The sequence below is a fragment of the Palaemon carinicauda genome, chromosome 18, assembly GCF_036898095.1.
Source record: "Palaemon carinicauda isolate YSFRI2023 chromosome 18, ASM3689809v2, whole genome shotgun sequence".
Lineage (NCBI taxonomy): Eukaryota > Metazoa > Arthropoda > Malacostraca > Decapoda > Palaemonidae > Palaemon > Palaemon carinicauda.
The window spans coordinates 67,337,490-67,353,168 of NC_090742.1; the positions used below are offsets into that span (position 1 = coordinate 67,337,490).

The window sequence follows — 15,679 nt, forward strand, 5'->3', positions numbered from 1 at the left end:
ACATCACCAAAGCAATATTTAATGCCAAAATAACACACAGCAGGTTGAACAATTTTTTTTTTTTTTCTAAATCGTAAAATTTTATTTGAAGATGCAAAATTCATAACAGCAGGTTGAAAACAAAGTGTTTAGTATTTTTTCTAATCATGATTGAATTATATTCTTATTTATATAAATAAAAACACATGACAGCAGCTTAAACACACAGTAATTTTTAAAGAATATGCCTATAGAAATTTTATTTTTATTTAAAGAAATAAAAAAAATATTTAAAGAAATAAAAAAAATACCAGGTTAATCACAATGTATAATTTTTTAAAAATCATCATGAAATTTTACTATTCAAGTAAATGAAAACTGCTGCTGAAAAACACAGTTTGCCCGACATGCAACACAAAAAGTGAACAGGTTCACTTTTGGTCGACACATAGCTACACACGTTTTCTGTTCTTGATATGTCGTTACGTCCTATATGACACAGCCGGCAAAGATCTTTATTACCACTCTAGCTTTTACGCGTGATACCTTTCGGATCTTCTGTCATGCGGTTCACATCACTTCCTATGTGATTCCAGCCTTAGATTTACAGTATATGCATTCAGAAACTGCTATGATTAGAACGAGAACCATGTCTTAGTTTTTCATTCATATTTGATTTTGAGGTAATGAATATTTGCTCTAAATCTTTTATCTGTGATGTTCAGACATCGTACCTCATTAAAATTTTACTATGTAGGGAATTTTTTAATACTGTTTCAGGGTGACCTAAAGCAGTTCCTTTTAGCAACAAGGAAAGAGTCTCCAAGACCTCTTGGGAGTTTAAGACCACCCCCTCTTACTTACCCGCAGTGCCTGAGCCTTGCTTTGCAGGTAATTCGGTTGTTTATAAAAACATTTTAATATCAACATTGAGTAATTTTTATTTTTCAATATTAAACTTACCCGATAATCATGTAGCTGTCAACTCCGTTGCCCGACAGAATTCTATGGAGGGATACGCCAGCTATCACAATACTAGAAGGGGGTGTACTTACCAGCGCCACCTGTGGCCAGGTACTCAATCATTTGTTGTTGACACCTCCTCAATTATTCCTGTCGTGCTTCCGGCTAGACGTTCTGGGATACGCTTATGGTCTTCGAGTTTATTCATGGATATTTGGTGAAGTATTCTCTTAGATTAACGGCTGTCGCTTTACTGGAATCCTTTTTATATTAGCTAGATAGCTTTTATATAATACTGGTTAACGGTTAATGAATTTTTGCTTGTTTTTGGATCACCCTTTGGCTAACTCTTTGAAACAAGATGTCTGACGTTTCGCAAGCCCCCTCCCATAGACGATGTAGGTCTTGCAATAGGCGTATTCCGAAGGCCTCGGTAGATCCTCACACCGCTTGTTCTGACTGTAGGGACAGGCCCTGTCTATTAGAAAATCGATGTGAGGAGTGCACCGGACTTTCGGAATTGGAATTTGTCCGTCTTTTAAAATATTCATCTAAGTTAGAGAGAGGTAGAGTTAGGAGAAGTTCTTCTCACTCTTCTATGTTTTCCTCACCTCATGATCCCCTACCTTTTCCTACCCCTGTAGTGGCTACCCCCGAACCTACTGTGTGCCCTCCGCCTGATATGTCAATTGTTTTGCGTGCTATTCAGGCTTTAGGAGATAAAGTAGAATCAGTGGTAAGTGACCATAAGTCTCTGATGGCCGAGGTTAAAGAACTGAAGGTCAAGAGTGCAGTGGGTGGAAATAGTGCCAGTGCTGTGACGAGTGCTAGTGTCGGTGCAGTGCCAAGTGCTAGTGGTGCCAGTGTGGTGCGTGAGGATTTTTCTGTGCGAGCCAGTCGTCCTCCCAGTCCGGGACCTCTTGCAAGCTCCCATGCCCAGGGGAGAAGCAATGTCGAAGGGCTTAAGGGTTCGACAGGCCTTGTTAGGCGCACAGAATTATCCTCGGTGGTTGCGGGCGTGTCTTCCTTAGACCGTCACTCCCACCTGCAGACGATTGAGCCCGTCTTCTCGTCCGCTGATCAACATGCAGGGAAGAAACGTTGGTCTCAGGTCTCGAGACCGCTTAAACGTAGAGTTCAGTCAGCGAGTGCTCAGCCAGGTTGCAGTCATTGGCTCAGCTCTGACTCGCCTCAGTCATCGGTCGACTGTACTCCGCCCAAGAGGAGTAAGGTTCTGCCTAAACAGAGCCCGACTGTGACTTTACCTCAGTCTGTTATCGTTTCTGCCGACCCCAAGTGGACCCTGCTTCAGTCCATGCAAGCTCAGCTTTCGGACTTGATGCGTGAGTGTCGGGCTGAGAGTGTTGCACCTCCTCCTCCGCCTACACTCCCTCTACCTGTTCTCGCTCCGCCTGTGCTCGCCCAGCCTGCACCTGCTCCGCCTGGTCGCAGCACCATCTGCCAGGCGTACGATGTTGAGCCACTTTCGGAGTTCGCTGTTCCCAGTGTTGTTCAGCCTCAGCCTTCTTTAAGGCAACCCTTGCTTTGGGATCAGGAGAGTTATTCCACTCTTCCTCCGCCTCCCCTTGCTGCTCCACCAGTGGTGCAACTCTCGGTTGGGGTACAACAACCTCTCCCCTCCGTGAGTCTGTCTGCTCAACCATCGCTGCAGCGAGCTCAACCCTCCTCTAGGCAAGCTCCTCTACACCCTGGACTTGCGCCTCAGGAGCCTCAGCTTGCGAGAACTTTACCTTGTTCTGCGCAGCCTCAACCTCTTCATGCTCCACTCATCTCACAGGAACAGGAACGGACTACTCCGCCTCCGTCCTCCGCTCAGCTTGTGCAATCCTTGGGTTCAACTCTTGCTAGGAGTCAACCTCCTTCACCCATGCGCCTGCCTTCTGCTTCGTCTGTTGTTCAGCCTATGCAGTCTGAGCCTCAGGTTTTCCCTCAGGATGAGGAAACCTCTGTTATTGTTCCTACCCGTTCTGACTCTGCGGTTCAGCATTCTGGTCCGATCGCTTCGCTACCCTCTGCTGATGAAGTGTCGGATGATGAGGAGGCACACCTTGATCCCTCATCAGACGTGGAAGAGTCTAAGCTTTCTCCATTGTCTATTGATTTTCGAAAGGTCTTGGCTCTACTCAGGGAGATTTACCCAGACCACTTCGTCTCTGCTATTCCCCGCTCTCCTCCATCTGAGTTTTCGCTGGGCGTACAACAAGCCAAGTCCAACTATACTAAGCTTGTCCTAGCTAGATCCTCCAAGAGGGCTTTAAGGATCTTAGGGGAGTGGCTTCAGTCTAAACAACACCTTGGCAAGACTTCCTTCATGTTCCCTCCAACGAAGCTCGCTTCGAAAGGTTGCGTTTGGTATGCCACAGGGGAAGCACCAGGCTTGGGAGTACCTGCCTCTGCCCAGGCTGACTTCTCAAGTCTGGTGGACTCGCCTCGGAGGACTGCGATGAGACGCTCGAAGGTTTGTTGGACCTTCTCAGACCTGGATCATCTTCTGAAAGGGTTGTTCAGAGCTTTTGAAATGTTTAACTTTCTCGACTGGTGCCTGGGAGCCCTCAGCAAGAAAACCTCTCCTGCGGACAAAGATTCTGCCATGCTAATTATGTCCTGCATGGATAAGGCCATCAGAGATGGATCGGGTGAGCTAGCGTCGTTATTTGTATCAGGGGTGTTGAAGAAAAGGGAACAACTGTGTACCTTCCTCTCCGCCAGCATTACACCGTGCCAACGGTCACAACTCCTTTTTGCTCCACTCTCAAAGTTCCTCTTTCCCGAGGAGCTAGTTAAGGACTTGTCGGCTGCCCTGATACAGAAGGACACGCACGATCTTGTAGCCTCATCGGCTCGTAAGTCTAAGGTTACCACCTCTGTCCCCAAGACTTATCGCTCCCCAGTGGCTGATACCCCGGCTACGAGGTTCATACCGCCCTTTCGTGGTAGAGCCCCCAGCCGAGGAAGCTCCCGTCCAGACTCTCACAGGAGCAAGTCTAGGAAAGGACCCAGGACATCTAAGGGAAAGAACTGACTCTCAGATTCTCCAGACAACAGTAGGAGCCAGACTCAAGATCTTCTGGCGAGCCTGGGAGAAGAGAGGTGCAGACGCACAGTCTGTCAGTTGGCTGAGGTACGGTTACAGGATTCCATTCTGCCTCAAACCGCCTCTGACCACATCGCCCATCAACCTCTCTCCCAACTACAAAGAAGAGGACAAGAGGCTAGCATTGCAACATGAGGTGTCGCTACTTGTGCAGAAGAAGGCAGTGGTTATAGTCCGGGACCATCAATCCCCGGGCTTCTACAACCGTCTCTTTCTTGTGGCCAAGAAGACAGGAGGTTGGAGACCGGTGCTGGACGTCAGCTCTCTCAACGAGTATGTCACCAAGCAGACGTTCACAATGGAGACGACCAAGTCGGTCTTAGCAGCGGTCAGACAGGAGGACTGGATGGTCTCGTTGGACTTGAAAGATGCATACTTTCACGTTCCCATTCATCCAGACTCCCAACCTTTCCTGAGATTCGTTTTCGGAAAGGTTGTCTATCAGTTCCAAGCCCTGTGTTTTGGCCTAAGCACAGCTCCTATGGTCTTTACTCATCTGATGAGGAATGTAGCGAAATTCCTGCACTTATCGAACATCAGAGCCTCCCTCTACCTAGACGACTGGCTGTTGAGAGCCTCCACGAGTCGTCGTTGTCTGGAGAACCTCTCTTGGACTTTAGATCTAATCAGAGACCTAGGTCTATTAGTCAATATAGAGAAATCTCAACTCATTCCCTCCCAATCCATTGTGTACCTGGGAATGGAGATTCAGAGTCGGGATTTTCGGGCTTTTCCATCGGCCCCCAGGATAAACCAAGCCCTAGAGTGCATCATGAGCATGCTGAAGAGGAGCAATTGCTCAGTGAGACAGTGGATGAGTCTCACAGGGACCCTCTCATCACTGGCCCTGTTTGTCGAGCTAGGGAGACTCCACCTCCGCCCTCTTCAATTCCATCTTGCGGCTCATTGGGACAAGGGCTCGACTCTAGAAGCAGTCTCTATCCCTATCAACCAAGAGATGAAGACCACTCTCCTGTGGTGGAAGCACAATCTCCTTCTCAAGGAGGGTCTATCATTGGCCATCCAGACCCCCCATCTTCATCTCTTCTCGGATGCATCGGACTCGGGCTGGGGTGCGACCTTGGACGGACGGGAATGCTCAGGAGTATGGAACAAGGAACAAGGATTACTCCACATCAACTGCAAGGAACTGTTAGCAGTTCATCTTGCCCTGTTGAACTTAGAGTCCCTCCTGCTAGGCAAAGTGGTGGAGGTGAATTCAGACAACACCACAGCCTTGGCTTACATCTCCAAGCAAGGAGGGACCCATTCGAGGAGCCTTTACGAGATCGCAAGGGACCTCCTCATTTGGTCAAGAGGTCTAAACCTCACACTGGTCACGAGGTTCATCCAGGGCGATATGAATGTTTCAGCGGATCGCCTCAGCAGAAGGAATCAGGTCATTCCCACGGAATGGACCCTCCACAAGAGTGTGTGCAACAGACTTTGGACCTTGTGGGGTCAACCTACCATAGATCTGTTTGCCACCTCCATCACCAAGAGACTTCCGCTTTATTGTTCCCCTGTTCCAGACCCTGCAGCGGTTCATGTGGATGCTTTTCTTCTGAACTGGTCCCATCTCGACCTGTACGCATTCCCTCCGTTCAAGATAATAAACAAAGTTCTGCAGAAATTCGTCTCACACGAAGGGACACGGCTGACGCTGGTTGCTCCCCTTTGGCCTGCAAGAGAATGGTACACAGAGGTACTTCAATGGCTAGTCGACTTCCCCAGGACTCTACCTCTAAGAGTGGACCTTCTACGTCAACCACACGTAGACAGGTTGCACCCAAACCTCCACGCTCTTCAACTGACTGCCTTCAGACTGTCGAAAGATTCGCTAGAGCTAGAGGCTTTTCGAAGGAGGCAGCCAGTGCGATTGCCAGAGCTAGAAGAATTTCCACTCGTAGAGTCTACCAGTCTAAGTGGGAGGTCTTCCGAAGCTGGTGTAGAGCCACTTCAATATCCTCTACCAATACCTCTGTGATCCAAATAGCTGACTTCCTTCTTCATCTTAGGAATGAGAGATCCCTTTCAACACCTACGATTAAAGGATATAGGAGCATGTTGGCCTCAGTTCTCCGCCACAGGGGTTTGGACCTGTCTTCCAACAAGGACCTTCAAGACATTCTCAAGTCTTTTGAGACGTCTAAAGAACGTCGTCTTTCCACTCCAGGCTGGAATCTAGACGTAGTCTTAAGGTTCCTTATGACATCTAGGTTCGAACCTCTCCAGTCAGCTTCCTTCAAGGATCTTACCCTCAAGACTGCTTTTCTCGTTTGCCTTGCAACAGCTAAGAGAGTCAGTGAGGTTCATGCCTTCAGCAAGAATATTGGTTTCACAACCGAATCTGCAACATGTTCTTTTCAGCTTGGATTCCTAGCAAAGAACGAGCTTCCTTCACGTCCTTGGCCTAGATCGTTCGAAATACCTAGCCTCTCCAACATGGTAGGTAACGAACTAGAGAGAGTTCTTTGCCCTGTCAGAGCTCTCAAATATTATCTGAAGAGGTCTAAACCTATTCGAGGACAGTCAGAAGCCTTATGGTGTGCCATCAAGAAACCCTCGAGACCCATGTCCAAGAATGGGCTTTCGTACTATATAAGGCTTCTGATCAGAGAAGCACATTCTCACTTAAAGGAGGAAGACCTTGCATTGCTGAAGGTAAGGACCCACGAAGTAAGAGCTGTAGCTACTTCGTTGGCCTTTAATAAAAACCGTTCTCTGCAGAGCATTATGGATGCAACCTATTGGAGGAGCAAGTCAGTGTTTGCATCATTTTATCTGAAAGATGTCCAGTCTCTTTACGAGAACTGCTACACCCTGGGACCATTCGTAGCAGCGAGTGCAGTAGTAGGTGAGGGCTCAGCCACTACATTCCCTTAATCCCATAACCTTTTTAACCTTTCTCTTGAATACTTTTATTGTTGTTTTTATGGTTGTTACGGTAGGCTAAGAATCCTTCCGCATCCTTGGATTTGGCGGGTGGTCTATTCATTCTTGAGAAGCGCCTGGGTTAAAGGTTTGGTAGAGGTCCTTTAGTAGGGTTGCAACCCCTTGTACTTTGGCACCTTTGGGTTGATTCAGCCTCCAAGAGGAACGCTGCGCTCAGTAAGGAAGACGAACTTTAAATAAAAGGCAGAGTAACGGTTCTATTCGACTTCCTTACCAGGTACTTATTTCATTGTTATTTGAGATAACTGTTATATGAAATATGGGATACTTAGCTATCCTTTAATCATGTACACTGGTTTTCACCCACCTCCCTGGGTGTGAATCAGCTACATGATTATCGGGTAAGTTTAATATTGAAAAATGTTATTTTTATTAATAAAATAAATTTTTGAATATACTTACCCGATAATCATGATTTAATCGACCCTCCCTTTCCTCCCCAGAGAGAACCAGTGGACCGAGGAATAATTGAGGAGGTGTCAACAACAAATGATTGAGTACCTGGCCACAGGTGGCGCTGGTAAGTACACCCCCTTCTAGTATTGTGATAGCTGGCGTATCCCTCCATAGAATTCTGTCGGGCAACGGAGTTGACAGCTACATGATTATCGGGTAAGTATATTCAAAAATTTATTTTATTAATAAAAATAACATATTTGCAATAATTTTTGTTAAAACAAAGCCTAAATATTTTTATCAGTTGCAAAATAATTTTGCAAGGTTATCAAATTTGCAACTTGCTTTCTTAATCAGTACAGTTGTATTCTCAATCTTTCACAAATATAAGATTTTACAATAGAAAAACTAAATTTTTTCAATATTGAAATGAAGAAGTATTTCATATGCACAAATATTAGTTCTTGTGTCTAGTTTTTAAGTTTAAAATTCTCATAGAAGCTCATGTGTTTCAGATTTAGTGGAAGACTAGATTTGGGATATATCTTGAGTATATAACTCACAACATAACTGACATAATCAGGTGTTCAGAGTCCGTGGTTCCGTTTCCCTAAACCAGGGTAGAATATGGAATCCATTTTTTATACTTATTTCGAACCATTTTGCTTTATAGGCAGCTCAAGGTCTAGAGTTTTTAAGTGGAAGACGTTATACTCATCGAGATATAGCAGCAAGGAATTGTTTGATAACCTCCACACTGCAAATCAAACTAGCTTCTCCGGCACTCACACGTGATGCCTACTCAGCAGAGTATTGTACTTACAGGAATCAGGTAAATATTACAATACTTTGATTCATTTTAGAAAATTCAATTATATCAGTGCTGTATGATTTAATCAATTGATAAGGCAGAAATTACTACATCAGATACCCTCTTAACAACCAAATGTCCTACAAAAACCAGAACAGCTGTCAAAATTGAATGCAAATACAGTAAGGCATGCTTACTAATCCACAATCAGTTTCCTAAAAGTAACCAGTAGGCTTAGACAATGAAATGGTGTTCACATTTTAATCAATTGACACGCAAGGTATTATGCTCCAGCTGCCAGTACTCATCCATTTCTTATAGCAAATTTCGGCTTTGCTAGCAATTAAAGTATCAGGAGGTAAATGTTGCATTTATGGATCTGGAGAAACTCATGTGGAATGTGATGTGGTTATATGGAACAGGTGGAAGGCTGTTGCAAGCAGTGAAGTTTATACATAGGCAGTAAAGTGTGTGGTAGGATAGAAAATGAAGTGAGTGAGTGGTTTCCAGTGAGAGTGGGGCTAAGACAGCGACGTGTGTCGCAACCATGGTTGTTCAATTTGTTTGTTGATGGAGCTTTAAGAGAGGTGAATGCGTGCGTGTTTGGTCAAGGATTAAAACTGATAGATGCGAGTGACCATGAATGGGATGTGAATCAGTTGTTATTTGCAGATGATACTGTATTTGTTGCAGACTTGGAGAAGCTGTGTCGATTAGGGATAAAATTTGGAGTGGTGTGTTAGAGAAGGAAGTAGCAAGTTAATGTGGGTAAGAGTAAGGTTATGAGATGCCCGAGAAGGGAAGGTGGTGCTAGATTGAATGTCATATTGAATGGAGAGTTACTTGAAATAGATTAGTTTAAGTATTTGGGTTCTGTTGTTGCTGCTGCAAATGGTGGAGTGGAAGCTGATGTACATCACAGAGTTGAAGGATGTAAAGTGTTTGGGTCAGTGAAGGCAGTGGTGAAGAATAGTGGGTTAGGGGTGAATGTAACGAGAGTTCTGTATGAGAAAGTGATTTTACCAATTATGATGTATGGACCAGAGTTGTGGGAAATGAAAGTGAGGCCAAGATACAAATTGAATGTGTTTGAAATTAAGTATCTGAGGAGTAAGGCTGATGTATCTTGATTGAATAGGGTTAAAAACAAAGTAGGGTATGTGAGAACAGGTGTGACAAATGTCTTAGCAGCTATAGTGGATATGAATGTATTGTAGTGGTTTGGCCATGTAGAGAGGATGGAAAATGGCCATCTGCTGAAGAAGGTGATTAGTGCAAGATTTGATGGGAGAAGCACAAGAAAGAGGACAAGATTTGGATGGATGGATGGAGTGAAGAAAGCCTAGGTGACAGAAGGGTAGATATGTGAGAGGCAAAAGATCTTGTGCCACCTTGGTGACCGCTAAGGTAGCGGCAGTACGGAAGTCAGCATGTGAAGCTTCATTTGAGGTGGAAAAAAGGGGAAGGTAATCTCTAGAACCCTAGCAGTTACCAGCCAAACTTGGCTAAGTCCCTCATCAGGCAGAGAGAAACAGTGCAAAATAAGATCCACTTTCGTTCTTCTTTTTTATGTTGGCTACATCCCAAAATTGGGGAAAGTGCCATGGTAGATAGATAGAATATTAAACTGAGAGGTTCTAGTGTTTGAGCCTACTAAGGCTTGGTCACTTGCACCTGAATCATGATTTGAATGTTCCTTTGAAGTTTTAAAGTTTTTTTAAAATATCTACAAGAACTAAACGATATTTCACTTTGAGAACATAGTTGAAAGTGGTTGATCTTAGGAGCCTACTTAAGCGAGGAGAGGGATATGAGGATCCTGTCTACCAATTCTATAGATACAGAAGAAGAGTTAGAGGTTGATTGTGTATGAGACCGTTTCACTCTCCATTTGCAACATAATTCAAACGTACACCTTTTATAGCTTTAAAAGAATTATTTTAAAATCTTTCCCCGTTCTACAGGAATTACGTATTTCTTAAATAAAATATCTATCAAGAGGTTGCTCATGATCATCTATTACATTGTGTGGAGGGATATAACAATCCAAAAATTAGTGTTATCCGAAACATAACGCATCGATCAGTTAGTTCATTCGTTATAGAATGCCTGATCCTTCTGGACAGATAAGAGAATGATTCTATATGCCTCGCCATTCAGATATGAAATAAAAGGTAGTTTATGAGTCGTCATTTCATTGAATGGGGGAATATTAGGATTTAGACTAACAGCTCAGTCTTTTGCCTCGAGATCTACTGTTTGAGTAGAGCAGACTAAGTTATGGAAAAGCAAGGGTTTGCACAGAAGAAAAAAAAAATAAGTAAATATAGAATTTGAGGCTCTAAAGAGAGGCTCAGGGTTCTTACTAAATGGTGTACAAGAACCGCAAGGCAAACACTGAGGAGTTAGGCTAGGGTCTGAAACTGGGCAGGCTGGTGTATGCTTCTGCCTAGCATGAAGACTGTGAGATTACACTAAAGAAACAAGATAGAAAAGAACTTTTGAAGCCTGGAGGTGGATTACAGTCATCTTCCCTGCTATAAACAGCTAACTGTCTTTATCAGATTTAGCTTTAAGTTAATAGTTATTTTTTTTTTTTTTACGTTTGTTCACAGTAACCAAATTAAAAGTTCCAATCTATGCAGTAGTTATTACAAACCCAGGCAAAGACATCCATTGGAATCCTGGATAGCCAATATTTGGAGAATTTACACAAATACTAGTACTGTAACTGACTTGGTGAAGCAAGTATGATGTAGAGAGTGAAAGACAAAAGAAGGTATGGTCTATCCAAACTTAGGTTATTGTCATTAGCTGCTAGATTATCCCAACACTAGACTAGTGGCCTAAGCTTGTTGAAGGAAAAACGTTTTTTTTTTTAGTTTTAAGGGGTAAAAATTAATACAAACAAGCTTCCAGAGAGAAGTAATATGAACTTCAAGGTAGGATTACTGTATAGAAATAAAGCAGTTGCTACAAGATTTACTTTTGAAGTTCCACCAATTCAACTGTTTTAACCTGATAGCATTGTTATTATCATTACTTTATTTTGTAGTTCAATATGACTACTGACCCATTGGTATTCTGTACAGTATAGTAAAACTTTAGAGTTCAAATTTGATTAGTTCAAGAAGGCCATTCAAGCACAAATTGAGTTTTAAAGGTAGTAGGTTGGCCTGGGCACCAGCCACCGGTTGAGATGCTACCGCTAAAGAGTTATGGGGTCTTTTGACTGGCCGGACATTAGTACATTGGATCCTTCTCTCTGGTTACGGTTCATTTTCCCTTTGCCTATAGACTCTCACACCCACCGAATAGTCTGGCCTATTCTTTACATTTTCTCCTGTCTCATATACCGGACAACACTGAGATTACCAAACAATTCTTCTTACTGCACTGTAATTGTTCAGTGGCCACTTTCCTCTTTGTAAGGGTAGAAGAGACTCTTTAGCTATGGTAAGCAGCTCTTCTAGGAGAAGGACACTTCAAAATCAAACCATTGTTTTCTAATCTTCGGTAGTGCCATAACCTCTGTACCGTGGTCTTCCACTGTCTTGGGTTAGAGTTCTCTTGCTTGAGGGTGCACTTGGGCACACTATTCTATCTTAATTCTCTTCCTCTTGTTGTGTTAAAGTTTTTATAGTTTATATAGGAGATATTTATTTTAATGGAGTTACTCTTCTTAAAATATTTTTTTCTTCTCTTCCTTCTCTCTGAGCTATTTTCCCTGTTAGAGCCCCTGGGCTTATAGCATCCTGCTTTTCCAACTAGGGTTGTAGCTTAGCAAATGATAATAATAATGATGATAATAATAATAATAATACGTAATAATAATACTAATAATAATATCCAAATACAAAGTCACGTACTGTAAATGGGATTAATCTGTTCAAAACCCTAAATAACCCTCCTTTTTTTACACGAAGTTTACAAGTCTTACAAGTGTAAAACCATGTTAAAAACACTAAGAAGTACAATAAACAGATGAAATTCATTTGAATTAGTAACGAATTTCACCTTAATTGTAAGGAGAGTTGATGGCTTGAGGTGTCAAGAAGATATTATGGTTTTGAATGTTGGGTAATTGTTCCTGAGTGGCTCTCTCTCTTTTTTGATGCTGTTTGAGAGTCATTCGATCTCACTGAAAATCTACCCAGTGATATCTTGTTTGTGCATTTCTCTAATAATGTGGTCTGATGAAATTTTTGGATTTTGTTGATTTTTTTTTTTTTCTAGATTCATGTATCTCAAAATGTATTTTGAGATGGTTGTTACTAATAATCTACATTACATGAGTTGACTTGATTATTTTACCATATTAAAACTACAGGTGTATTCAGTCTGACCTATATCTTTCCTTCACTGGTAACTCACCTCTATAAGTGTATGGGGGTCTGCAATATGAACATCAGTGGGGGTTCATAGAAATCGACGGAATTTAATGAGTAAATTTATTTCTATATTTTCCTGATGTTCATATACAAGTTCACCCTCCTCCATACTGACATGTGTCTAGGATAGGGAATAGTATCAATTTCCAGACTGAAATGACTATGGACCTGTGACTTGGCTAGAGATCAGTGGTTGTCATTAACTACTAGTGTCTCATTACTTTACTAGAGGCATAAGTCTAATGAAAGGAAAGAGAACTGAAATTATTTTTAGTTATATAGGTAAATGTTGATAAAACCAAAATTCCAGAGAAAAGCAATATGAACATCATGTGAGTAGAGGTAGCAAATTTTATTGAAATTTCTTTTTTTCCTTACAATATGTATTTTTTAGGTACTACCTGTTAGATGGTTAGCCCCAGAAGCTTTGATAGAAGAGGAGTACAGCATGAAGAGTTCTGTCTTTTCATGGGCATGGCTAGCTTGGGAGCTTTTAACTCAAGCTGATATCCCTCATTCAGATCTCCCAGATCATCAGGTAAATTACTTATAAGATATTGCTAGATTACAGGCATCATTTGTGAATGATTCAGACTATTAACAGCTCCAAATTCATAAAAGTGCACCTGTATTTTACTGTAATTATCTTTGTATTGCTCTTTTGTTGCATAAATGCAGTCCTTTTATTTTGTGACGGAATTCTTACCAAGTTAATGACCTTTCTGATAATTTTCTTAGGGAGTATGTCAAACATTTCTAACAAAAAACTAAATATGATGCAAATAGTTCCCTCAGTAATGGTTGGATTTTTCCAGGTTATAAGTGCTGCAGAATCTGGTGAACTGCACTGCTCTGCACCGCCCAGAACTCCAGCTGACTTGGTAAATCTACTTGAGAGTTGCTGGAGACTCTCACCAAAAATCAGACCATCCATTATTACAGTTGTGGAAACACTGACAGCAATGACTTGACAATTTTTCTTCTTATCCAGAGTATTTCTTTTCCACTGCCATGCATGGAGCATGAATTTATTGGTTAGTAGTATTATTACAAGCCATTTTTTTTTTCTTTTCATCGGGACTACGACTCTCTTTTAAAGGGCATCCTTTATCTTGGAGTTCCTTTAAATTTATTGTTTTGATGGAAAGTTGTTAGGAAATCTGAGTAAGTTGAATGAAATGGCTAGTTTTGTGCAACCTCATGAGAAGGGTTTGCAAGGTGAATGTCCATTAGAATCTGGAAGATTATTAAAATTATCATACATGGTATGGTACTCGGTACTAAATTCACCAAACTTAGAAATTTAGTCTTTAGTGATTTCTAAATATATTTTGGTTACTCAGGAAACATGGGGACCAAATGAAATTTGTCTAAAAGAAATACTTGTACATTTATATGGTTACTTCTGTATGCATTGGCTGTGAACCTTTGAGATTAAGGTTAATTGAACATGAAGCTTTTGTTAAGGATTTTGTTGTGCTTTTAATCAGTAGCTGTAGTGATTTTCATGACTGAAAACAATTGTGATAATTTACTTTTAAGTGAGAGGAATACATTCCCTATTATTTTTAGCTTGAAAGTTTATTTCTGGACCATATGTGTGAAAGTTTAGTTTAGATTAGTTTGTTGTTGCTTAATTGTTTTAAGAGTGGTTTTCTATTTATATTTTTATAGACTCACACTTCCTAGCACAGGTACATACATGCTCATCTACATAAACTTGGAAATTTCTCATCATCTCTTGTTCAAGTCTCTCTCTCTCTCTCTCTCTCTCTCTCTCTCTCTCTCTCTCTCTCTCTCTCTCTCTCTCTCTCTCTCTCCACAAGGGATTTCCACAATTTGGTAACCCTAGACTGATTTTGGGTTCATAAATCATGTACAGTATGGTTTCCCATTAGAAGTTGGTTTTGATATTTTATGAAAGTGTGAAATCTGTCATTGCTAAGCTTGGATCTAAATTTCTCAAGTTTCATAATGCAGCAACCTAAATCAGATCTGGTATCTAACATGGTTACCACACTTAAATAGTAAAGGGTTATGGTGGCCAAACTGGTAACGTCCCTGACTGGTGATTGCCAGACTGGGGTTCAAGTCCTGCTCAAACTTGTTAGTTCCTTTGGTCATTGCAACCTCACCATCCTTGTGAGCTAAGGATGGGGCATTTGGAGTAGCCTATAGGTCTTATCTGCTGAGTCATCAGCAGCCATTGCCTGGCCCTCTTTGGTCCTAGCTTAGGTGAAGAGGGTGCTTGGGTGCTGATCATATGTATATATGGTCAGTTTCTAGGGCATTGCCCTGCTTAATAGGGCAATGTCACTGTCCCTTGCCTCTGCTATTCAGGCGTAGCCTTTAAACCCTAGGTAAATGCATTAATGCAGTCTCTTGGAGGATTAACCATGATGTATTTCATCTACATATATTTTTAAAGTACCTCCTTCTTACAAGTTACTCTTACCTTTAATCTAATTTTCCTCATTCCAATTTGTTATTGTCCTATATATTTACTTGAGAGGAAACTATAATAAGACATCCAGTAAAGCAATTGTTGGTTTCAAAGATATACATTAAGGAAATTTTATTTCCTCTCATGAGACTGTTATATAGCTTTTAAATGAAAGCTAAACAAACGTAGTCTACAAAGTGTTTTGAACTGGTCTGTGGTCCTGTTTCATCTAAGAGTAATCATTACAGAGCAAACCTCTTATGTTAAGAAAAATTGTGGCACCAGGCTGTTATGCAAAAGGATTGGGTTAATTTGAAAATACATATTTGAGAAGTTCTTGCCTTAACGAGTCCATTTTGTTGATAAGGAGTACTGTACTTGAATTTTTTGTATTTCTGTTTCATGGCAGGGCAAGAGAGAACACAGATTTCGTTATTTCATATATTATGTAAACTTAACTGTATGGCAGCTTAACAGAAACTAAATATACATTGTAGATTTCAGTAATAGGTAAACAGTAATAACAGTAATAATTACAGTACTCAACAGTTTGAGTAAAAGGTACAATTATAATAAATACATTGTTACGCATAAATACAGTACGTAGTTATACAACCAATTACACC

General features: G+C 41.5%; 1 protein-coding gene across 1 annotated transcript in view; it reads left to right on the top strand.

Moving 5' to 3' along the window:
• LOC137657346 (inactive tyrosine-protein kinase 7-like) overlaps positions 1–15,425 on the top strand; it is a 212,883-nt gene extending 197,458 nt beyond the window's left edge. The window contains exons 17-20 of the mRNA XM_068391682.1: positions 760–870; positions 8,082–8,240; positions 13,005–13,148; positions 13,426–15,425. Of these exons, the coding sequence (XP_068247783.1) occupies positions 760–870; positions 8,082–8,240; positions 13,005–13,148; positions 13,426–13,581 (570 nt within the window). The 3' untranslated portion in view covers positions 13,582–15,425. The remainder of the gene's footprint in view (positions 1–759; positions 871–8,081; positions 8,241–13,004; positions 13,149–13,425) is intronic.
• Positions 15,426–15,679: the final 254 nt, after the last annotated feature.